This window comes from Camelus bactrianus, chromosome 34, assembly GCF_048773025.1.
Source record: "Camelus bactrianus isolate YW-2024 breed Bactrian camel chromosome 34, ASM4877302v1, whole genome shotgun sequence".
Taxonomy (NCBI): Eukaryota; Metazoa; Chordata; class Mammalia; order Artiodactyla; family Camelidae; genus Camelus; species Camelus bactrianus.
This window is the reverse complement of record NC_133572.1, coordinates 16,848,427-16,872,377: the sequence shown is the minus strand read 5'-3', so window position 1 is coordinate 16,872,377 and position 23,951 is coordinate 16,848,427. Positions and strand designations below refer to the sequence as shown.

Genomic DNA, 23,951 nt, shown 5'->3' with positions numbered 1-23,951 from the left:
CTTGATTGATCCAGTACAGGAGAATATCCTTTTGTATGGATTTATTTCAAGCCCAGAAACATCAAGACTGTAGTAAATATTCCTGTAAATCATGTATTGGACTTCATGAGAAGAAATAGCAATAATCACGTCATTCTTTCTATATCAAACTAAATTGATACGAATACCAGCCAGTACGATTCATCAATTCATTGGTCCCTGTTTTTCTTTCCTCGTTCTTGGTTTTTTCTCTCTCTCTCTCTTTTTTTATTTTATTTATTTTATTTTTTCCTCTCTCTCTTTTTAAAAAGTGAAGTTAATTGGAAGATTTTTACATGAGAATAGATTATAGTAAGAATTTAGCTCATCCTTTGTCCATAGTTGGTTAAGTAATAAAAATAAAAACAAATCTCGCTTCGTATTATTTAAAAGTATCATGTTGCTCATGGACTACGTATTTAACTGAGGGATTTCTGAGTACTTTCGGAGGCTTACTAATCCTTAAGTTATCACTGTGGGAGGGACATATTTTCCGAGATTCAAAGATGGGACAAATGAAAGCAGACAGATGACAAGGTTGGTGGAAACATCTTTGGATGCTGGAGACTTTGAAGCAGTTGATGATGTGTGTGTGTGGCCTGAAGTCAGTTGATTTTCCTTCTGTATTTCCCTGTATTCAGAGACCGCCACATGGGAAAGAACGTGTATGCGCGCGTGTGTATGCGTGTGTCTGCGTGTGAACTGTAGTAATGGGGAATTGGAGACAATGGAATAGTTGGATGAGAGGGAGAAGGCGAAGATTGCTGGAAAGGGAATGCTGTGACAAGTTAAGGGAAACCTGGAAACACTCTTGTGTTGATGAAATTACATTCCCAGATGACTCTTCATGGCAGCTTCATGACGAGCTTGTGCTCAGAGTCAGAGTTTCTCCAGAGAGAGGTGTGTCTGGACAAAATACCTTAGGAGAGTCATGGCTGGAGCTGCCAAGGACAAGACCAGCGATTCCCCACCCAGGCTGACCCACGCTGGCCTGCACTGTTTAAGATAGCATTAGCTAATGAAACAGATAAGCCTGGAAACCTCTGTGGTGCAATACAATAAAGATTTACTTGTGTTAGCATAATAAAAGTTAAAATCCCAGTGTGAGTGTTCTGGCAGGACAGCTCCCCAGCCATCAGAGCCCCCTGGTCCTTCCTTCCTGGGGCTCTCCATCGTCCTAGGCTTCTGTCCCTTTTTTGCATCAGGCTGCAGTAGAGGAGAGAACCCAGGATTCCCCCATGGGTGGGATCTGTGTCCCTTCAGCTCACCTCCAGTTGGCTCAGACTCAGACACGTGGCCCCATCTGCCTGCGGAGAAGCCTGGGCAAAGCAGTCGAGAAGAAAAGGGAGAGGATTGGTTAAACCGGGCCAGCCTCTGCCTCTCCTAGCAGTAAACCAGAGCGTCTTTGTTTTCCTCTCTCGTGTTGGTGATGTCAGACCTACAGGGCAGGGATATCTACTGGTATATTTAATGATGGATTTTTATACAACTTTCTGTTTTCCAGAAGGGACAACCATACTAATATTCCTATTTCAAGGAGGTAAAATGTTAGCGTGTGGCAGGATCATCATGAATTGTAATTCTTACTTAAGCAGAGGCTTTTAAAACGCAGGGTGGAAATGGCTTTCACAAACCTGAGAAATCCCCTGGATGGGGAGGCAGGCTGCTCTGCTTCACAATGAAACTGCAATGTCTTCCTTTAAAGTGTCTGCTCAGGTGCTTTAGAGTTAAAAGTTGGTGCCCTTCTCTGTTCACTGAGGAGGAAAACATGGGCAGAGGGATGGTTTTGGCTGAGCTTTGAAACGAGGTGAAGAGTAAATGAGGCAGAGAGGTACTAGGAGGTGGTTCCAGGTGATGGAAGCTGCGGAGTATGAGATTTTAGTGCCACAAATGGTGAGATCGTGTGGCAAGGCACTGAGGAGGTCAGAGCTAAAGAAGCTAATAAGAAAATAAAGAAACTAACAGAGAAACTAATAATGAAGAATAATAACCAGACTAACTAATAACAAAGAAACTAACCAGAAAATGATAAAGCAATACACGCTATTCCTTTGATAATTATGTAAATTATGTAAGCTGAAGCTCTAAATATTCTTAGAAACAATGAACAGTACATCTATGTAAATTAAAAAATATATGTGCAGTAAAGAAAAAAAAAAAGATCTATCAAGCCATGAAAGACACGGATGAAACTTAAAAGACCTATTACTAAATGAAGGAAGCCAGTCTGAAAAGGCTACAAACTACGATTCTGACCAAATGACATCCTGGAAAAGGCAAAGCTACAGAAACAATAAAAAGATGGTTTCCAGGGGTTTGGGGAGAGGGAGGGAGGAATGAACAGATGGAGCACAAGGGATTTTTAGGGCAATGAAATTATTCTGTGTGATACTATAGTGGTGGCTACATGTCATTATGCATTTGTCAAAGCCCATAGAATGTACAACATCAAGAGTGAACCCTCATGTAAACTATAGACTTTGGTTGATAATAATGTGCCCATGTTGGTTCATCGATTGTACCAAATATGCCACACTGATGAGGGATGCTGAGGGTAGGGGAGTACATATGTGTGGGTGGGGAGGGCTGTGTGCGAACTCTGTATTTTCTGCCCAGTTCTGTTGTGAACCTGAAACTGCTCTAAAAGAATAAAATCTATTTAAAAAAAAGAAAAAAAGAAAGACAAGCCGAAGGGTGAAAGTGGAAGACAGAAATGGCTTAGGTTGTAAGACTTAATTTTCCGCTAGAGTGGACATACGGAAACTCCCTCCTGCCCTACCGTTCTCCAGCTGTTGATCCATTGGTTGCACACGTGTCCCAAATGTGGTCACACAGATGTTTATGCATTGGTCCCACATGTGCTTGAGAGTGGTCGTTTTCTATTCATCAGAGGCCAAAATAGGATGAAGAATTGTTTATTTCAGAGTGGGACCTTTGAGGTGATTTTGAAAAACAAGTATCTGATTCTAAGAAAAATTTTCTATTAGAAAATCATGAAAATGACAGAATACAGAGGTATTTGGGAATAAGAAAAAAATGGATGAGACAGTATATACTTACAAAAAAAATTACCGAATGTCTGCTAAGCCCCAGAGATGCGTTGATGAATGATCTGTTACACCCTCATAGAGTTTAGAATTTAGTGAGAAAATCGGGTACCAACCAAACAGTTGGACAGGGATTAATTAATTTCTTTTCTTTACTGAATTGCTCTGAGGAAGGAATCCCGAAAGCTGTAATAGTGTGTAACTGGGGGATACAAGTTAGGCGAGGGGAGGGGTATCCAGAAGATGGTTTTTCCAAGGAAGTGACATTTAAGCAGAGACCTGAAGGATGACGAGGTGCTGGGGGAGGCGGTAGGAGTAGTGAAGGGCACCCGGGTGGACAGAACAAGGGGGTCGAAGGATGCTGTGCGGTGGGTGGGATGATACTGGCTGAGATCTTGCTTCCCTTTAAAAAAAATAGACACCAGCAAAAGAGACAGCGAGGAGGGGCTTGGTTACAGCTCAGACGAAAAGAAACTGAGAAAACAGCAAGAGTTGTGGGGAGTCAGGATGATAGTGAATAAGAGATAGGGGAAGAGAGTTGGCAACAGTAAAGAAACCTTGACTTGAGTGAGTTCTATTTAATATAAGTATTTTTCTGGGTAGAGTTCTTTTTGTGTTCTTTTACTGTCAACTTCTGCCCCCAACACTTTTAGTGAAAAATTTCACAATTTTTTGGAAAGCTGCCTTTATTTTAACATAAAATTAAAGCAAAAGCACGCTTTTTAGAAATATCTTGGAAGAGCGTAAGGCAGCACATTGACTCTGGCTGTTAAGCGAGTGGTGTCAGCTTGCTATGAGCGTTGAATGAGATAGTTGTGCAATTGTCCTGGTCTAGAGGTAAAATATTAGTGTCATTTGTTTAAAATTTCCTGATTCGCTTGTCTCCTTTGATAAAACCATTTGTGTTCTTTCCCCTCACCCATGCTGGATCTCATGCAATGACTGGACTAAAAGGTCCAAAGAAAACAACTATATTTGCATGCGTGCCGGTTATCGCTTGAGTTCTGGGAATGAGTGCTGACTTGGTTGCCTAATAGTGGAAGTGATCTGGGGACATGGAAAAGGTTATACTGTGGCTTTCTCACTCTTCTTCTCTGACCCTTACAGGTGTGCGTGAACAGGTGTTCAGGTCTTCTCAGCAAAGTGGAGTGGGGGATATCTCCTCTTCTTGTGAAAGCGACATGTGTTCTTCTTTTGCTTTCTTTCATTTAATTCTGAAACGGTTGCTGAAGAACACTGTGGCTTTTGTGCTACATCTGGAAAATGTGTAGTCTTGTTTCATGGGAAGGAGCAAAAGGCTGGTGGGTGGAGCAACCTGGTTGTAATTACAGTGTACATTTATTTGGAAAGATCACCATATTAGTATGCAGTGGCCAGATTAATTAAACTCAGCTGGAATAATGCAGTGTAGTTGGTTTCTATAAAAGCTAAATATCTTTAAAACTCTTGAGGTTTGCTGGGAACCTTATGGTGATAGATGCCCTTTGGAATATGTCTCTCCTTCCCCTGTGAATTTTAAAGCAACTGAAAAACTATCCTTTTAAAAACTTGGCCTCCCCCCACCAGCCACCCCCCACTAAGAAAACCCTTATCCACTTATTAACAAAACAAATTCTTGCCATCTTTTTTCAGGAAAATTAGTATTTTTTAACTAATACATTTTGTGAAGCATAATTTCCGTAATGTTGTTTATAAATTTGAGTTTCTGCACCTCCAGGAGTGTGAGGTATCCATGGAAACTGTCCAGCCTCTATCTGGTGCCCTGGACTGCCTACCCACACAGGTCAAGATGCAAACAGTCTTAGACGCTAGTTCAATTTCCTGCGCCTTAAACATTAGACAGTTTGAACAAGAAATTGGCTCCTAATTGACACATACAATTTTACATTTAATTAGCAGTTTGAGCCTCTCTGCATTTTTCTAGCAGATGTAGCATTCAAAACGTCTGCCATTATTAAACATCTGTTGTACACATGCACTTAGATCCAGAGCCTTCGTGGCAAGTAGCAGGAGTGGCTCAGCTGCTGAGCAAAAATCTGGACAGAACTGATATTATTTTCTTGAAGATCTGTATTTTAGAAAAATCGTTTGAAGAGTAAATTTCTTCAATCTAATGGATATATTTTATATTTTGATCACAGCTTTATTGAAATATTCACACATCATAAAATTCACCCTGCTGAAGTGTATACAGTTCAGTGCTTTTAGCGTATTCACAGATTTGCAAACAACACCCACCGTCTAATTTTAGAGCATTTTCATTACCCCAAAAAGAAACCCCACACCCATGAGCAGTCCCTCCCCATTCCCTCACCCCAGCTCCTGCCAACTGCTGATCTACTGTCTGTCTCAATGGATTTACCACTTCTAGATGTTTCATAGAAATGCAGTCATAAAATATGTGGTCTCATATAACTGCCTTCTTTCGCTTAGCAGAATGTTCTCAAGGCTCATCCATGTTGTAACTTGCATCAGTACTTCATTCCTTCTTTATTGTCAAATAATACTCCATTGTATGGTTATATCACGTTTTGTTTTTTCATTTATCATTGATGGCCATTTGGGTTGTTTCTGCTTTCCAGCTCTTGTGAATAAGGCTGTTATGAACATTCATGTACAACTTTTTGTTTGGACAGACATTTTTTTATTTTTCTTTTGCACATCCCTAGGAGTGAAATTTGGGGCCATAAGAAAACTCTGTGTTTAATTTTTAGGCACTGCAAAACAGTTTTCCAAAGTAGTTGTGCCATTTTCTTATGGTCAGCGACGTGTGAGAATCCCAGTTTTCCTGCATTTACAGGCTTGTTATCGTCTGTTTCTTCATTTTAGCCATCATAATGGGTGTGAAGTCGTATCTAGGGGTGATTTTTTTTAAAGGAGAGCAATGTAATATTGCCCATGCTTCATAAGTTAGTTAAATGCATCTTTCTTATTTACTTTTCCATTGCTCTTGATTTTTAGGCAAATATACCTCATCTCTATCAGTATTGTTATTTTGTTCACAAATTTTAATGTAGACCCAATTCAGAGCATTCATCAAAACTTAAGATGGTGGTGGATTGAATTATTATATAGAATATGCAGCAGTGGAAAAGGGGAAGCACTAAAGACAAATGTTTGATCATAAGATTAAATCCCCAAATCTCTGATATAATTTCATCGTCCTCTATATGAACTGCAAAATCGGTGTGACAGTGATGCCAGATGCCACGTACTAGAAGCTTAGTTGAGTTCCAAAGCCAGATTAAAGGACATTCTTATTTTTTCATTCAATGTAATACATCAGTCAGCTGTAGTATGCTATCAGTTGTATCGCTGGAAAGGAAAAGAATGCGGCCAATTGAGCTGTGATATAGCATTTTAGAATAACCTGTCATTCAGGAATGTTAGATGTGGGGGACAAATGTGTGTGTTGGAATCATTGAAATAATGACAGGAGATACACTTGTGCACTCTTTTTTTAAGAGGCAACTCAGTTACCTTTACTACCAGTACTCACAGGGGAAAACAGGCCTTTTAATACCTCAAAGACTTGATAAATACCTTTTACAAACATAAATATCCAGGTGTGTAAAAATGACGTATTCCACACACTCATGCACACGCACACAGAAAAAGAGGAGAGAGATAGTTACTGACTTATTATTTCCGAGTTTGGGAGTCTGAAATTACCAGCCTCTAGTTCACCCAAATTCCTCTTTTCCCTGTCCCTGGTTAATTTACACATTGAAAATAGCTGGATTACGTCAAGTCAAATTTTTGGAAGCTTGTGTTTTCTTTTCAGCCTGAGAATGTTTTGTTTTGTTTCTTTCAGAAGCTAACTAAGCAGGTGGTTCACAAGTCTGTGACAGTCCACGTTTATAGTGCAGACCCCTTGCACCCCCGCTCTGTCAAGCAGCCACGCTTCCATAACAGTCAACGTGCTTTGCATGTTATTAGACACGAAGTGTTACTTTCTCAGTGCCCTGGATCCCAGTTACAATTGAGGATATATACAGTAGTGAATTATCTGCCGTGGTGTGTGCCAAAGGGAACCAAAATGACGTTCAAAATAGCATTCGAGAGACTGTAGTAAGCCTAGTCAGAGACTTTCTGGAAAAGCCTCTTCCTAAGGCAGGCGTTTGACACTTTGTCTTTTAATCAGCTCGGGCATCTTTAATTTGTTCAAATTGAGACTTTGTTTTCTTTTGGTAATAACTGTATTAGTAGTTTGAAATGTTGAATATTTATCGAATTCCTAGTTGCCACTAGTTCTAAATCATTGTCTCGTAGTTTTTCGCTGTGCAATTCTTCGAAAATTATGGTTAGCATATAGAACACAGTTGGGAGGTATAAGCAGATAATTGCTTATATTAAAGTAGGCAAACCATATGATCTTATGGACAGTTTGATGCAAGAAGTCATCAAAATTCGACCTACATAATTTTTTATTGTCATAACAACAAACACCAAAGAAAAAAAATGTTCATTTGATGAGGGGAAAGTGAAATAAAATAGAATTATTTTGAATTTTATCTTTTGTTGTAATTTATGGCACTTCCAAACATAATACTTTTAAAAGAAAATAGTAACTTTGTATCTTTATAAAATGACACATTTACATAATATTAGGAATCATGTTGTTAAATCAGATCCTTGCAATGATGTGGATTTCAAGTGATGACAGGATTAAGGTGGTATCTGTATTTTTCAATAAAATACGAAAATCCCATTTCATTAAACGTATTGTAACAAGGGAAGAACTCGGGCTGGACTTTTGGCATATTACTGTATTCTCCTGCATTAGGCCAAATCACAGTCATTGAGTCATATTTTAGCTTCCAATTTTTCATACTGAGTGTTAGAATTGTTCATCTTTTAGTATTCTAACGTTCTGCTTGTTGGATTCCAACATACCTTTCCTCTTTCAGCCATAGAACCATAGTTAATGAGTCTGTGTACTAAAAATATTTAATATGCAGGTAACATTAAATATATCTCAAATATCTGCCAAAGTTATAAGACATGATAAACAACATATACTGTAGTCCTTAAATAGATGGCACTCAGTACCAATATTTTTCAGTAAATGCAGTGATCTCTCATTCAGAATTATTGGTTTATACATTCATTCAAAAGTATTTATTGAGTTCTTAGTGTGCCAAGTTTTGCACTAGGTGTTGGAGTTGATGGTCAACCGAAAAGGAAAAAAAAAAAAAAGGCGTGGTCTCTGTCATTGTGTTGCTTATCATCTAGCAGAGGGAGATAGAAACCATTTACAGGTTGACATAAATAACTGTAAAGCTAAAACACGTGCTGGATGAAGTTCACGGTGTTATGAGAGGACTGAATGAGAAGTAGCTTGGTAAAGGCTAGCGAGGATGAGTCTGATACAGTTGAGCTCAGACCTAAAGGTTGAGTAGGAGTTAACCAAGCAAGGTTAGGAGTACTTGGGGAGGAGGGGTGTGGAAAGCATGGCTGGTAAGAGGGAACATCATCTGCTAATATCTTGAGGAAGAAGAGAACATGATGAGACACTGAAAGGCTTGTGTGGCAGGAGGAAGATGTAGGTTGGTTCAGAGAACAATGATGAATGTGGTTCAGAATTTGTAGGTGTTGAATCATGAGCCCTTACCTAAGCCATGCTGTGGACTTGGTTCTTCCCAAAGCAACAGAACAGGATATGCAGGAAGGAACCATCATGATGTTTAATATTTCTTGAGTATTTTCTTTTAATATAATATTGAATTTATATGAAATATGTACACCATTATTTTAAATTATACAGCAGAATAATATGATGAAGATCCAGGAATCCCCCAGCCAACTGAACAATAGCTTGTGTCTAACTGTGTGTCCTGGCCTCCCCTTCCAGAGGCAATTGATACCTCTTTTTTTTTTTTAATTTATTTACTTATTTATTTATTTTTTATTATTGAAGTATAGTCAGTTTACAATGTGTCAATTTCTGGTGTACAGCATAATGGTTCAGTCTTACATATACATATATATATTCCTTTTCATATTCTTTTCCATTATAGGTTACTATAAGATATTGAATATAGTTCCCTGTGCTACACAGTATAAACCACTTTTATTCAACATAGTTTTGGAAGTCCTAGCCACAGCAATCAGAGAAGAAAAAGAAATAAAGAAATAAAAGGAATCCAAATTGGAAAAGCAGAAGTAAAACTGTCACTGTTTGCAGATGGCATGATACTATACGTAGAAAATCCTAAAGATGCTGTCATTTTTAATACCACACTATATATCTTCTAGGACTTGATTTTTTTTTTTCTCTCAGCATCGTTTTTCTAAGACTCATCATGGTTGTTGTATGTCTCATATTCACCACTGTATATTATTCCACTCTGGGAATGTACGACAAAATTGCTGATCCATTTTTCTGTCAGTGTGTATTTGGATTGATTCCAGTGTTTTGGTTTATTTTTTGCTTGTTTGTTTTGCTATCAAGGCTAATATGAAAGTCTAGGATGTGGTACTGTGTGCGTCCTAGAGCACATGTTCCCCTGGGAATGGAATTGCTGAGTAAGAGCGTATGTTTTCTAAAGTAATTGTACCAATTTCCATTCCCACAGTTCATCCACATCTTCTCCAGCACTTATTTTGTCAGACTTCTTTATTTTTGCCAATCTAGTGGGTGTAAAATGGTGTCTTACTGTAGTCTTAATTCATATTCCCCTCACCCCACAATTCATACTCCCTAATCACTAACAAAGGTGAGCTTTTTTCCATGTTTATTGGCCATATGTGTTTCTTATATGAAATGCTAGCTCATCTCTTTTGTCTATTTTTTTACCAGATTTTCTTTTCTCATTGGTTTATAAGCATTTTTAATTTTTTAAATTGAGGTACTGGGGATTGAACCCAGGGTCTCATGCATGCTAAGCATGAGCTCTACCACTGAGCTGTACCCTCCCCCTCTACATTTTTATATATTTACATCTACTCATTTATAGTCCTCTGTTGTCTCACAACCCTCTGAATATCAGAGGATGAAAGAGAAGGGCACCAAGTGTATATGGGGAGCCTAGTTCGGAAGCTCAGTCTTTCCTAATGAACATCGTGTGATGATGTTATAAATGTACTTAATTTTTTTTACATTTCTTGTTTAAAACAAATATTAGGAAGAAAAATTGCTCTTTTATGATAGAATTGGACCATTGGTCTTCTTACTTACTACTACTTTAAGAGAAGTTGATCTGAATTAGCTTCTGGAGAGTTCTGCATTGCACACACACTAGGGATGGTTGAAACTTCTGCATCTGTGTCTGTTATTTTTGTGAAACCATAACAGATTGATCAAGTTGGCTTCAAAGTGATTTTCTACAAAGTGAATGCTGCTTTTCATCCACCTTCTCTTAAAAATTTGTAGAAGGTTGGGGCCGGATATTTATGGCAGCAGTTAAAGCAGTGGGTATCCCTGTGGCACTGGACATTGCAGTTTCCTGTAGGTGCCAGTTGTGTAAGTCTTCCTTAGACTGAAGCTTGGTTTTTTAAACATTAAACAAAATATTACAACTATTTATTTAGTACTCATTATGGGCTAAGAACATAAAGCTTTCCATATACAACTTCAAATTCTTAAAGTAGCCCTGCAGTATGGACATTATTACCCATAGATGGGGAAACTAGTGCTGGTCGTAGGTGTAGTGGTGAGCATAGCTGCCTTCCAAAGATGGGGAAAATGAGTCTGAAGGCAGCTAAATAAAATTCTTGAGCTCACGAAGCCAGTGGCAGAACTCAGATCCCACACCAATTACACTGGTCTCCAACACATTATCATTTTCACTAAGCACACAGCTTCCCAGTGCTGAGCACCTTCATAAATTGCATTATTGTGTGCTAAACTATGTGTAGATGGATATTATCTCATTTAATTCTCAAGTTGGGCTATGCAGAGCTTTCCTGGACTCCATTGACTCTATAAATGCTTCTCTCTTATCGGAGGAACTTCTAGACATAGTCTGATCTTACTAAAATTTGTCTTCATACTGATTTTGTTAAAATATTTGCATTGATTGATAAGTAATGTGAGTGCTAGTTTTCTTCCTCCCTTTTAAGGATAGTTTCTAGTATTTGAGGGAAAAGAGATGAGATTTCTTGCTCTGTGAGGAGATGGGCTTCTACCATGTTGTTCCCTTGACAGCTCTTCCAAGTCCTGTGTTCCTCTCACGGCCCTGTGGGCCAGCACCCTCTTGGTTGTACATAGTAGATCAGAGCTTGGAGCTCACCAGCTGCACTAAATCTAGGGCTGGAGCGTGCTGGTCTCACGTCTCTTTATGAATTGTTCCTTACCCCTTGTTATACCATCTTGTGCAGCTGTCCCTATGTATCAACCTTTACTAAATGATTGTGGAAATATGAGAAGAATCACAGCACTTGAGGAGCTAAAGCAGACATCAGTCTCCCCATCGTCCAGGAGGGAGACTCTCCCATTGTGCTTCACATTATTGTTCGAATCAAGGTCCATTCTCTCTTTTATTTCCATCCCCTCCCCCTCTTGCTTTGTCCTCTTGTGTTCCCTGAGACCGCCCATCAGCTGAACCTCTGTTGATGTATTCTTCACCATCCCGTCCCTCAGGTACACAAAGTCTTTGCAGAAGACTTTCAAATTACCATTTGAAATTCCGTTTTTCCCAGCCTTTGGTGTGAGCACACATGCTTGCGTTGGCGGCAGATTGATTCCATTTTCTCAGTGGCAAGTAGTAATCTGGTAGGTCTCTTTACTATATGCCAGGGGATTACGGGCTTAACCTCAGTGGTTGAGTGCACTCATTTGAGTGTAGTTTTATGAGGTAGTGATTTATGACATGCAAGTCCAGTAGTTCTGCTTCAGCAGGGAAATGGTATCTAAGACTTCTCTGCTTATCTCTTGCTTATTTAATCTCTCAACTCTTTATTGTTCTAAAGATGAGATAAAGGCTAACTTACTCAGAAAAGCAAACAATTACAAGCAGAAAAATCCATTCTCCAGTACTAGGGGTGAAGGGTTGCATAAGTTCTTAGCCTCTGAATTTAAGCAGACCCTGTACTAAAATGGGTGAGGTGTACGAGTCTGTTGAGTTTCATGTCAGTCACTATGCTTCTTGGAAACAAAGACTGAGAGGCTTTTATAATACCCCAAAGAAAGTGGTTTCCTTTACTCCTCACTAGTTGTGGGGCATAGACTCATCCCCTAATAAAAGCCTTCCCAGCAACCCTGTTTATCTAGAGGTCTAGGGTCCTTAATAAACCCAGAGTGATGACTGAAGTCCCTCTAATCTCCAGCATCATCATCACATGTTTAAATATCATCGTTTACTGTTTAAATGTTTAAATTTCACAAATGGAATCAGATGGCTTGGTGAGGATTATTTATACTGAAAAACACTGCCATATGTCTCAGCTCTACATACTTGAAAATTCTTTTAGCATATGCTGGAGAATTGCTTTTTGCACCCCCTTTCCTAGTTCCTGACACATGGTAGAAATAGAGTATGTCTTTACAATGAATCAAACAAGGGAAGAAAAAATATGGAAGTAGATTGTCATTGTGGTGTATGAATAATTAGTTTTAAAATTTTCCAGTCTTTTTTTTCCCCACATGAGCGCCTTTATGAGAATTATTGAGACCTCTGTATACTTGTCAAGATTACAATGATTGTGTCATTGTGTTGATGAAGAGCATCTTGTGAATGTATATAACTACTCCTATTGAAGTTTATTGAAGTTTATGTTTCTTATCTTAAGAAAGCAGGGAAAATTATCAGGGAAAGTACTGACTTATATCCCTCAGAGTCTATGACCAAGAAATTCAAACCATTAGACAGTTAGATTATAGGAGATTGGCCATACATTCCCAGAGGAGTTCCTTGAAGATGTAGTTGATTATAATGATGGACCTAATCTAATTCCATTAGGATGTAGCTGTTGCAATGATTATTTGAAATTAGAAATATACCTTTTTACCGCCGGGAATTCAAATGAGGAGAAATACCTACTTAGACAGGCTATCATTAAACAAAAAGGTTAGAAGAACAGCAGTTAGACAAATACTGAGTTTAATGTTAAAATGAGACTAGGTGGAGACTACAGATACTTGCCGTCACCTCCTTCGAGATCTGATCCAAGCTGATCAGCAGCTAGTCATTAGCCTTGGAGGGAAAACCCTAAATGAAGCATTTTTAGTTTGCAAGTTTCATTACCTTTTGAATTTCTAGCTGAAGGCTTTGTTTTCTAGGTTTCTGGTTGTGGTGACATATTTTGATGATGTTTTGATGATATTGCCCACAGTGGAAAAATATTACTTTAGTTTACAGTTTTTCCAAGGGAAAAGCAACAAGTGTGGGATCAGTACCTCAAACAGCACATCCTTGAACTCTTCACTCCTACTGCTGTTAAATCCTGTTAAGGCAAACAGTGTTGTACTTTCTCGAAAATCAGAAAATCTTTAGTCCTTTCTAAGATGAACACATTTTTTTGTCATCCTTTCTATCCGTGAAAGGGAATCATTTCTGAGCCTCCTAATTTTTGATACATTGGCATTGATGCAACAGGAAGTGGCCAGGAAAAACCAGTCCTCTCAGATTTTCACAAACTGTCAGCGTGACTTCCCTGGCCACAAAAGATGTCTTTTTATGGAGATGTTTTGTTGTAATTTCAGAAGGTGGTTGCTAGTTATGTTGGCTGCATTACATTTAGCACATCTGGGATGTGTTCACATGAAGACATTGGCTAAAACTGTGTCTTGTGGCCTGGAATTGACTCTGATATTGAAAGACTGGAAAGGACATTGCTTGCTACTTGGCCTTATTCAACAAAGACACCTTCCGTGGGAAGCCCAGTCAGGAATGCATTTTGGAATTGAAGAGCGAGCACAGAAGTTGAACTTCTCAATTGTTGTAGAATTCTTTTCAAAATGTGTTTTTAGTCCTTTCCCAAATTTCTGCCACGGCAATTAGAACTCTGAGGCCATTATTTATAACCTTGGCACCAGACTTTCTGACAGTGGCTCTACAATTACTTTATTTGAGTTGAAGGAATTTGCGGAAATGACTTGCATCACCAGTGTAACCCATCACAGATAGTGCAGGCCACCAAGAATGCTCCAAGACTGACTGGGACACAGTACTGACCTCCCATCCCTCAAGTCAAAACTCAGCATTTGACACCATGGATACACAAATCATGTATGACAACAAGAACATAAATCAGTTCTTCTGAACTTGCGATGTAGCAATATCTGAAGTTTTCCAGTCTTAGATGAGGATGATTGAGACAACCAGAAAGAATCCTGTCCCATCTGTACCTACTCTTTATTCTCGGTTAGCACCAAAGCTAGCCTTTTTTGAAAACTATGGAGTTTGAGACAAAGTAGAATTTTTTCCACTTTAGTTGAAGTTGGAAGGTCCATTTTATATAATTAAGTATGTGCAGATTAGCTCACCAGTATATAATTCCAAGGACTGATGGATAGTGGACAAATGAGGATTTTCAGGCAGTTTATCATTGATTATTTTTTACCATTTTCTTTGTACGTGGGATGGTTTGGTATACAGTGAGAAAGTATGTACAGAATCACCTTGTGAATTGTGAACTGTTCTGTGAATGGGAATGATATTAACACTGGCACCAACAGCATCAGCTGTTCACAACTTGTTTAGCACTTATTATGTGCCAGGGACTGCTCTAAATACTTTACATATTTTTACCCATTTAATCATCCTTGAAACCCCATGAAGGTAAGTGTTACCACTCTTCCACTTGACAATTGTGGGACTGAGACACAAGGTAGTGAAGTAACTTGCTTAAGATCTCATAGTATGTGGCATAGAGGGAGTTGGAACGCAGGCGGTGTGGCTCCAGGGTTAAGAACAGAGGTACAGGGAGCCCCTGCCCCCTTTCTGTGGCATCTGGAATATCACATGGTTAGAAAATACATGCTTGTAACTCACTAGGCTGGGCTTGGATAAGAAGACTGTTGCTCATTGGATTTTGATGTTCATGAATCTGGTCAGCACCTGTGGCTTCATTTTATCTGCCTGAAGAGACTTTAGAAATGATGACATATCAGATGCTTATTTTAATTTGATGTGAAACACTTCTACTCTGTGATTGCTTTTGAGCAGCTTTATTTTTCTAGCAATATAAAGGGCGTTTTTAAAACAAAGGGTAAAAGGTAGCTTTCAAGTTCTCCTTTAAACTATTTTTTTTTTTTGGTTTTCTTCGTTTTTTGTTTTTGTTTTTTTTTTTTTTTAATTTTTTGGTTTTTGTCTCTTGGTTGAGTTCCTGGCGTAGTGCGATCAGAAGGCTCTTAAATAAAAAGGGAACTTGTTCACATGGAACTGGGCTCTCCTCAGAACAGGTTCTCTTCTGGACAGCGACACTGATTTGTGCAATTTTGAGAAGCATAGTCCTGTGTTTTCATATTTGTCAGTTTTACTCATTACAGCTGGGCCAACTGTATCTTCCAGGGTTAGAGTGGGAAGCGATACATTGGTCTGTAGAAGTGAGAACCATGCTTAGTACAACAAACTGAGATACCGTCTAAAGAAATTTAGTACTTCAGTTAATGTGTCCTCGCCTCTTTCTCCCCGACTTACAGCTTCAACCTCGTGATTTATGGGTCTAAAAAGGTCTCTTATAGCTTCTCCTTCTGCTGTCATGAGATACACGGTAAAACCTCATTTGACTCCAAAGATATGTCTTGTTTTGTTGTCCCTCCCCTTTTGGAAGGATCGTTCTTTGGCCAGATGAAATGTATTCAAGTCAACAGGACTTGTCATTTCTTACGTCTTCTCTAAGTGCCCCACTTTGGTTATAGGCGGAGTAGAGTTCTTTTCATTGGGAAAAATAAGCTCTCACACTTCACTGTTTCTTCCAAGACGAGTCATCACCTTTACCCACAACGCCCCTCTATGAAAAAGCCTTAGAGGAAGAAAATATGGAATAGGAAGCAATAATAAATGTCTGTGTTCTAAAACATTTAAGAGTCAATAAATAAAAATCTCTATAAGGCTGTGAGTGTCTAAATTCTGGGCATTGTGACATTTCAGACATATTTGTTTTTATACTGTATTTCCTTATTGATTTTCTGTCTGGATGATCTGTCCATTGATGTAAGTGGGGTGTTAAGGTCCCCCACTATTGTTGTGTTATTGTCGATTTTTCCTTTTATGTCTGTTAACTATTGCCTTATATATTGAGGTGCTCCTATGTTGGGTGCATATATATTTACAATTGCTATATCCTCTTCTTGGATTGATCCCTTGAGCACTGTGTAGTGTCCTTCTTTGTCTCTTGTAACAGTCTTTATTTTAAAATCTATTGTCTGATATATGTATTGCTACTCCAGCTTTCTTTTGGTTTCTGTTTGCATGGAATATCTTTTTCCATCCCCTTACTTTCAGCCTGCATGTGTCTCTGGCTCTGAAGTGGGTCTCTTGTAGACAGTGTACATATGGGTCTTGTTTTTGTAACCATTCAGCCAGTCTCTGTGTTTTTACATTGTTTGTGCATGAGACAGCTTTGCTGTGATGGTCGCATGGGTTGGTAGGAGAGGTTTGCCATGTAAAACCCCTTCTAAATTGGGTGTTTCCTGTTTTGTGCTTCCATGGGTCTAGTATATGTCTCTATTGTGAAAATGACTTTATTATAAATTCTTTGAGGAGAAGATTGTATTTTATTCTCTTAGGATCGTGCCCAAAACAGAGTTGATACCTAATGAATATTTGCAGGATGAAGAAGGAAGATAGGACGTGTCCATAAGTGAGATGGAAGGAGAGCTTTTCAGGCAGAGAATATGATGTAAGCAAAGAGAAGGATGTAGAAAACTGTGGTTGGGAATCATCACATCATTCAGTTCAGGTGAAATATAATGTGTGAGGACACTGTTGGAAGCTACAGCTGAAAAAGTAGAGTAGGTGGGATTTTACAGTCCTTGTCAAGTTGGAGGGTGGTAATAGATGACCCCTGAAGTTTGGAGCCTAAAAGACCAGAATGATGTGATTCCTTGAAATAAACTGAATTTCTTCCATTTGAGGGGAAAACAGGTTTAAGAGAGAAGGAATATCCCGTTGTGAAAAATAGAGTTTGAGATGCCAGTAGAATCTCCGGATGCAGATAAGGAAATGTAAGAGGGAACAGGATGAGAGGCTTAGGAGGCCGAGGCCGAGGCCGCAGGAAATACATCTGGCTGTCAGACCTGCAGAGGTGGCTGTGCAAGCGAGGGTCAGCGGGAACTGCTGACGGGGAGAGGGAAGCTGAGGAGAGGAGAACTGAGGACAAAAACCTGACAGGCTTGAGAAACAAAGACAACCAAGGCATGAGAGAGAGGAGGAGCGACTAGAGCCACCTGTCACAGCTTGGAAGGGAGCGTGCTGGGAATGGCTGGATTCTGCCATCAAGGGTTGAGCTCAGGTCTTACTCTGCCACCTCTTAGCCGCGTGATCTGCAGCCAATGACATAAACTCTTGGGCCATAGTTTCCTTACCTTGGTAGTTGTGGTGTTAATTTAAATACTTTAAACAAATGGTCTTTAAATAATACTTTAAAAATGACTCTTGTCTATTAAAGTATAATGAATAAAATGGAAGGCTTGGAATTGTATTTCTTATGTACATGCAAGTGATTATATTGCAAAGTACATAGTTTAAAAAATGTCTTTGAATCAAAACAAAATTGAAGACTGAGGGACTTTTGAATTACAGTTTTATACTCTATCTTTTGCCCACAGTCTTCTGAATAAAGCTCTTGGAGTTTAAATATAATTCTCTCTGTCTGATCAAGCTTAATTTTTTGAGCACCTGCTGTATATCTTGCACTTGTCTAGTTCTTTTTATTGATCTCTTCTAACTAAGGTTTTTACTTTCCAGTTCTTAGCATATTTATTAATCTCTGTTTTCTTTAGGCACCATGAGTATTCTTACCAACACTGGAACCCTCAGCTTTTGAAGCAATTTTAAATTTATAGTGCTTGTGATTTTCCTAGTAGGTTCTATTGAAAATACTATATTTTATTCTTTATTTCTGGGAGAAGCAAAATTATTGCAATTTGGGGGAAAATATTTGCAGATTTTTGCCTCAGAAAATATTGTGCAGTGTAAAATTGATTTTTCCTTGTCTCAACATCATTGATGAAATGCATTATAAGTGGCACTTTAATGTATAGATTTTTTTCCCTCATACTAGAAAAAGAAGCAGTAACTAACAATTTTCTTATCCTTTTTATTAGGGTAACACGTTAAGAAAGATACTCCTGAATCGATACTTTAAAGGTGACTATGGAGCGTGTGTGAACGGACACCTCTCCGGAACCTACTGCAAATCTGCACAAGGAGGAGGCAAGACTTACCCTTTTTCCCTCATTTTTGAATTGTTATAACATCTCTGCATGCTGGTGTTACTCTAGTGTTTTACTTAAAGTAGAACAAATAAGAACAATTCATTTAAGAAGCACTGCTATCAGCCATAGCAAAAAGAAGAAAATTCTGCCATTTGCAACCCCTAGGATGGACTTGGAGAGCATTATGTTAAGTGACATAAGTCAGAAAGAGAGAGAAAACTACCATATGCTCTCACTTATGTATGGAATCCAAAAACACCAAACTCACAGAAACAACAGATTTGTGGTTGCCAGAGGCAGGGAGTGGGGAGTAGGGAAATCAAGTGAAAATGCTCAAAAGGAATAAACTTCCAGTTATAAAATAAGTAAATCCTAGGGATGTGATATGCAAATGATGACTGTAGTTAACAATACTGTGTTGCATATTTGAAAGCTGCTAAGAGAATAGGTCCTAAAAATTCTCATCGCAAGGAAGGTAAATTAACTTTATGAGATGACGAACGTTAACTAATTGTACTGATCATTTTGCCGTATATGCGTGTATCAAATCGTTACAGTGCACACCTTAAACTTACACGGTGTTAGATTATTATATCAATTATATCTCAGCCAAACTGGAAAAATAAAAGGCACTATTAAAAACCTATGTACAGTTTTAAGTTCGTAGAACAACAGATTTGAACGTTAGGATTAATTTTGCCTTTCGACAGTTTTATTTATGTACTTTTCCTAATCGCAGGGAGCTTTTCTGGGCAAGATTCAGATAAGATGGGGATATCCATGTCGGATATTCAGTGTCTACTGGATAAAGAAGGTGCATCTGAACTTGTCATTGATGTTATAGTGAACACCAAAAACGACAGAATTTTTTCAGAAGGCATTTTGCTTGGCATTGCCTTGTTGGAAGGAGGAAATACACAAACTCAGGTACCTGCTTGCCATCATGACCATTTGCTACATTTTGTGATTTTGTATTTCTTATTTATTCATCATAGAAGCCCACGGAAAGTAAATGTGTTTTCTTTTAGCTTCTCATGACCACCCCCCCCCCCAAAAAAAGGCAGCCTTGTATCACATTTTCCTTATAAATTTATTTGATTTGCTGTAGAAACTCCAGGGCTTCACAAATTCTTCAGCGAAGCAGAACGTTCCTTAGAAGCATCCTTTCTAACATTATACCAGAAATTCTGGGTTTGCTTAGGGAAATTTTAGGCTGACTTTTGGCAGATTGGAACAACATTTTGACTCATCTTAAGAATTAAATGTAAAAGAAAAAGAATTAAATGCATTAGTTAAGTGAGGTAATATATATAAATAAACTTCTCACACAGCATCTGGCATTCAAACAGCTTTCAGTAACCTTCATCACCCATCTCACACATCCCCTCCCAGTCACCGTTTTAGAAGCTTAGTACAGTACCTTCGCTTGCTGCCGCAAATCTCCCAGTGCTCGTTAACCGGGTGCTCTGAGTAGGTGTAGCTTTCACTGGTGTGGGGAGAAAAGGACCGTCTCTTCTTTTGTCGTTCTGTTTGCTCATTCGGCTCAGGAAGGGGTGAGTTGAAAGTCATCATTCACCTGTTCAGTGCTCCCCTCCAGTCAGCGACGTGCTCACCTGCCTGCAGGATCAGACCACTGTTCCCAGGAGGCACACGTTTCACTTGGCAAGTCCTGCCCAGCTGCCCCACACCCAAAGGCAGAGCTGGCTGTGTGATCCCAAGAGCTGGGAAGTGTTCCAAGGAATCAGGCACCATCCTCCTAGCCCCGCTGCTCGCTAACCTGATATTTCCAGGTTTGCCTTGATCAGGAAGGAAACTGTGCTTACAACTAATTGGAAATTCCGGCATTCATGTTCTCGATTCATGGCAAGTAGAAGCCACATCTAATTAAATACTAAAAAAATCATCTTGTCTCTTTCCAAAACACATGTTATTCTCCTGCTTAAAATCAGTCACTTTGCCTGTGAAGGCAAGCTCCCTACCATAGTCCATGAGATCCTTCAGTGTCCAACCTCTTCCAGTTTCCCAGCTTCCCTTTCTCAGTGCATCCCTTCCCTCCTCCATCCTCTCCCGCGCGCACCAGCCATACTCGGCTCTCTGTAGTTGCTCGGATGCCTGGTGCCGTTTCTCATATCACTTCTCCTCTTTGAGGTCTCAGCTTATGAACTTCTCTTGGGAGCCTTTTCTGATCCCATGCCCCACTGGGCAGAATTGTCCCCTGGTTACTGTGTGCTCTTGCTGTGTCCTGAAGGCGTCTTCAGCAGCATTTCTGCCACTTTACTGCGCCTTTTTGTGAGTGTAAATTAGGAATCCTCAAAGGCTGAGACTCTGTGTTTTCCATCTTTGCATCTCTTGTGTCTGGCACCATGTCTGGCCCAGCCTAGGGGTTCAATAAACGTTCAGGAGTGAATGGCTCTACAAGGGAATGGTCCAAATCAAATTCTACTTCATTTACAAGTCTTCCCTATGTGGCTGGGGCCTTTGGGAAGACTCCTTTGTCTGAGCTTCCATAACACTTGTTTCTTTAATACTCACTTGTCACTTTGCCTTTGCTGCTGTGGTTGTGGTTCACATAACATCCTGTCTCTCCAGTGAAATGTCGTCTTCTGTCAAGTAGGGATCGTGTCATGTTCTTTATACCTACCATGCTTTCGGTATAACATTCAATGACTTTTGTTTTTGAAAGTCTTCTTTTAAGAGGGGTGATGAGAATCTCGTTTACCAGCCTTCCCCCACTCAGGTTTCTCTCTTACCTACATCACTGTGTATGTAACCCAGATGTCAGCTCTGTGCTCTGGCCCTGAGAGGTCTAGTTGAGATCAGCTTGAATCCTTGTCCTTCTTCGGTCGAAACCCTCCTCCCCAAGACTTCTGCCAATATCCCTGGGCGGGGCCCGGGGGAGAGGCGGCGGGTAGGTCACATTCTCAGTCTTTTTGGCCACTCCTGTCTTGCTTTCTTAGTTCCTGAATTATCTTGACGCCCAGCTTGTGTCATTCTGAGACAGGAATCTGAACCCCTTTTTAAATTTCTACCCTCCTAGCTACATAAATCTATTTATATGTTTAATATCCTTTATTAAAGGTTGGTTGAGGTGGGGAGAGAGGAAGTGGTTATATTACAATTTCAAATTACACACTAATAATAGCAGTAATGAAGGTAATATTTCCTAAATACCAGGTGCTGCTCTTAGTGATTTCTGTGTATTAACATGGTTAATCCTCACGACAGCCTGGGCGGTAACCAAAGAAGATCTGAGATAAACCCAAACTCACACCGCAAGTCAGAGATAAAGCTTGGACTGGACCCCGTGCTCTTAGCCACTCTGAACATCTCCTTTCTAAAATGACCTCCTGCCTCCTTGCCCTGGCAAGTTTCACTGGTTGATCCCCCTGCGTCACGCCCTCGTCTTCCTCCGTCTCTCTGGTTCCCCCACTTTAACCCTCTTCTCTGCCCTCTCATTTCTAGTCTCCCCCGCCTCCCCCTTGGGGGAAAGTCCTTCTGCGTCACACAGATCTGTTTATCTATCACCCTTGGCTCCTAAAAAAATCCTTCAAGTTTCCCCTTGTGCTCTGAAGGGTCTGGAGGTAGTTTCCTAATCAAAACCCACATCTTTTGTGAGAGAAATTGTGATGCAACCTGCTGAGATTATTTACATATATAAAAACATACCATTTATCTTTATTAAAATCATACTGTTCAGCTTTGTAGAACCTTGGTTTTTTTTCAGTTATTTCCCTTGAAATCTGATTTTTTTTTATTTCTTGGGGAGCAGCAGTTCTCTTTGTTTTGTTTGTGTAGGGGGGAGGTGTGTGTGTGTGTGTATATATATATATATATATATATTTTTTTTTAATGGAGGTACTAGGGCTTGAACCCAGGACCTCATGCATGCTAAGCATGCGCTCTACCACTGAGCTGTATCTTCCCCCATCAAACCTTGGTTTTTGAACGGTGTAGTCTATGTAAATAATCTGTTATTTTGAGTTTACAGGATTATTTTATAAATTCAGTGATCTAGAATCAGAGAATCTAGTTTTAAATCCTAGCTCTACCACTAACTACTTATGTAATATTGGGCAAGTCCTTTACATTCACCAAACCTTATTTTATTGCTCTATAAAACGGAAATATGAACACTCTCTGTTCATCACACAGTTGTGCTGAAAGAATCAATGGATAATATATGTCAAGGGACAACATAAATTATAAAACTTTAATAGAACCACAAAGTTCCTGTAACTTCCTCATTAATCTATAGGAATCCCCTTCTACTTCTAACTCATCATGTTGGAAATATTAGGGTGCAAGCGTCAGTCTAACTTGTGGGACCATCGAGGTCTCTGAATGCTGCGTTTCGCCTCTGAGTTAACAGAACCAGCTCGACTGTTTGACGGCGGTTGCTATGGTTACTGTGGCTTTTTTGGCCAGCTTTCCTGCGTTGTTGCTAGCCCTCTGCTTAGAGTTTCCCCCTCATAGGCATGAAGCTGACTTTAATACTTCATAAAGCACTCTGTGACTATGCATCACCCAAATCAGAAATTACAGGACAGGCGTCCATTTCAAGACCTGACGTCAGTTAGAGTCTCACCTGCAAGTCCCAGGACCTGGGAGTCATGGCTTCAGGCATCCTTTCAGGGAAGCGGATCTGCAGGAGCCAGACTGCCCAGAACTGGCTGTTTAGATTTATTGAATTATGGTCAGTTCTACTTGATCAGGAAATCATTATTTTTTCAGATGTTTTCTTCACGTTGTCTCTCATCAAGATTATATAACTCTTTTTTTTTCCAGTACAGTTACTGGAATTACCTGTATTCATTTTTAAACTTTATTTCTCTTGTTTATGTTCTGTCTATCCCATGGTTTTAGCCTTAATAACTTAGTTTCCTCTCCCAGTGCAAACCCTGTCTTCTCCAGAATGTATCACCTTTCCTGTCTCCTACCTCTTCTTAATGCTTCCATAAGTCACGAAGCAGACAGTGATTAAGGCAGATAGCCTCAAGGTTCAGTGGTTCCACCTCTCATTGAGATATGCTTTATCCTACTTTGGGTTTGAATCCTTCCTCCGTCATTATTTACCCTAAAGCAGAATTCATTTTATGCCCTTTATGGTGGGCTTGTCCTGGACCCTATGCAAAGCAATGTAGCTAATGAAGTACCAGAAGAACTTAGTGCCCATTTATCAGTGGGTTCCTGCGAGTGCGGTTGCCATGGTAACGTGTGCTAAATGAAATATACTATAATTCAGGTAAAGAGAAAAATAACTCTTTGTAGACTCACGCTTGTGCAGGATGAATATCAGATTAGTGGCTGTCTTCCGCTCTAGATCAATCACAATGTCATGAGGGGGCAGGGACTACAGCTGTTTTCTCTGTTTGTTTTATCCCTGGTACCAACATGGGGCTTGGCACATAGTAGGCCCACAATAAATATATGTGGAATCAAAACATGACTTTATGATAATGTAAAAATCGAAGAGCTCCTTGCATATGTCTTACGGTGCTCTTGTAAATTTTGAAAACAATAAATATAAATTAAATAATGTGAAATTCTGTTGGGTTTTAGTG

At 39.5% G+C, this 23,951-nt stretch overlaps 1 protein-coding gene across 2 annotated transcripts in view; it reads left to right on the top strand.

Moving 5' to 3' along the window:
• The window catches only part of ITPR2 (inositol 1,4,5-trisphosphate receptor type 2), a 417,609-nt gene that overhangs the window by 253,284 nt on the left and 140,374 nt on the right, over positions 1-23,951 (top strand). For both annotated transcript variants that reach the window (XM_074357919.1, XM_074357920.1), the window contains 2 exons: positions 18,280-18,388; positions 19,130-19,317. In XM_074357919.1, coding sequence (XP_074214020.1) covers positions 18,280-18,388; positions 19,130-19,317 — 297 coding nt within the window. The remainder of the gene's footprint in view (positions 1-18,279; positions 18,389-19,129; positions 19,318-23,951) is intronic.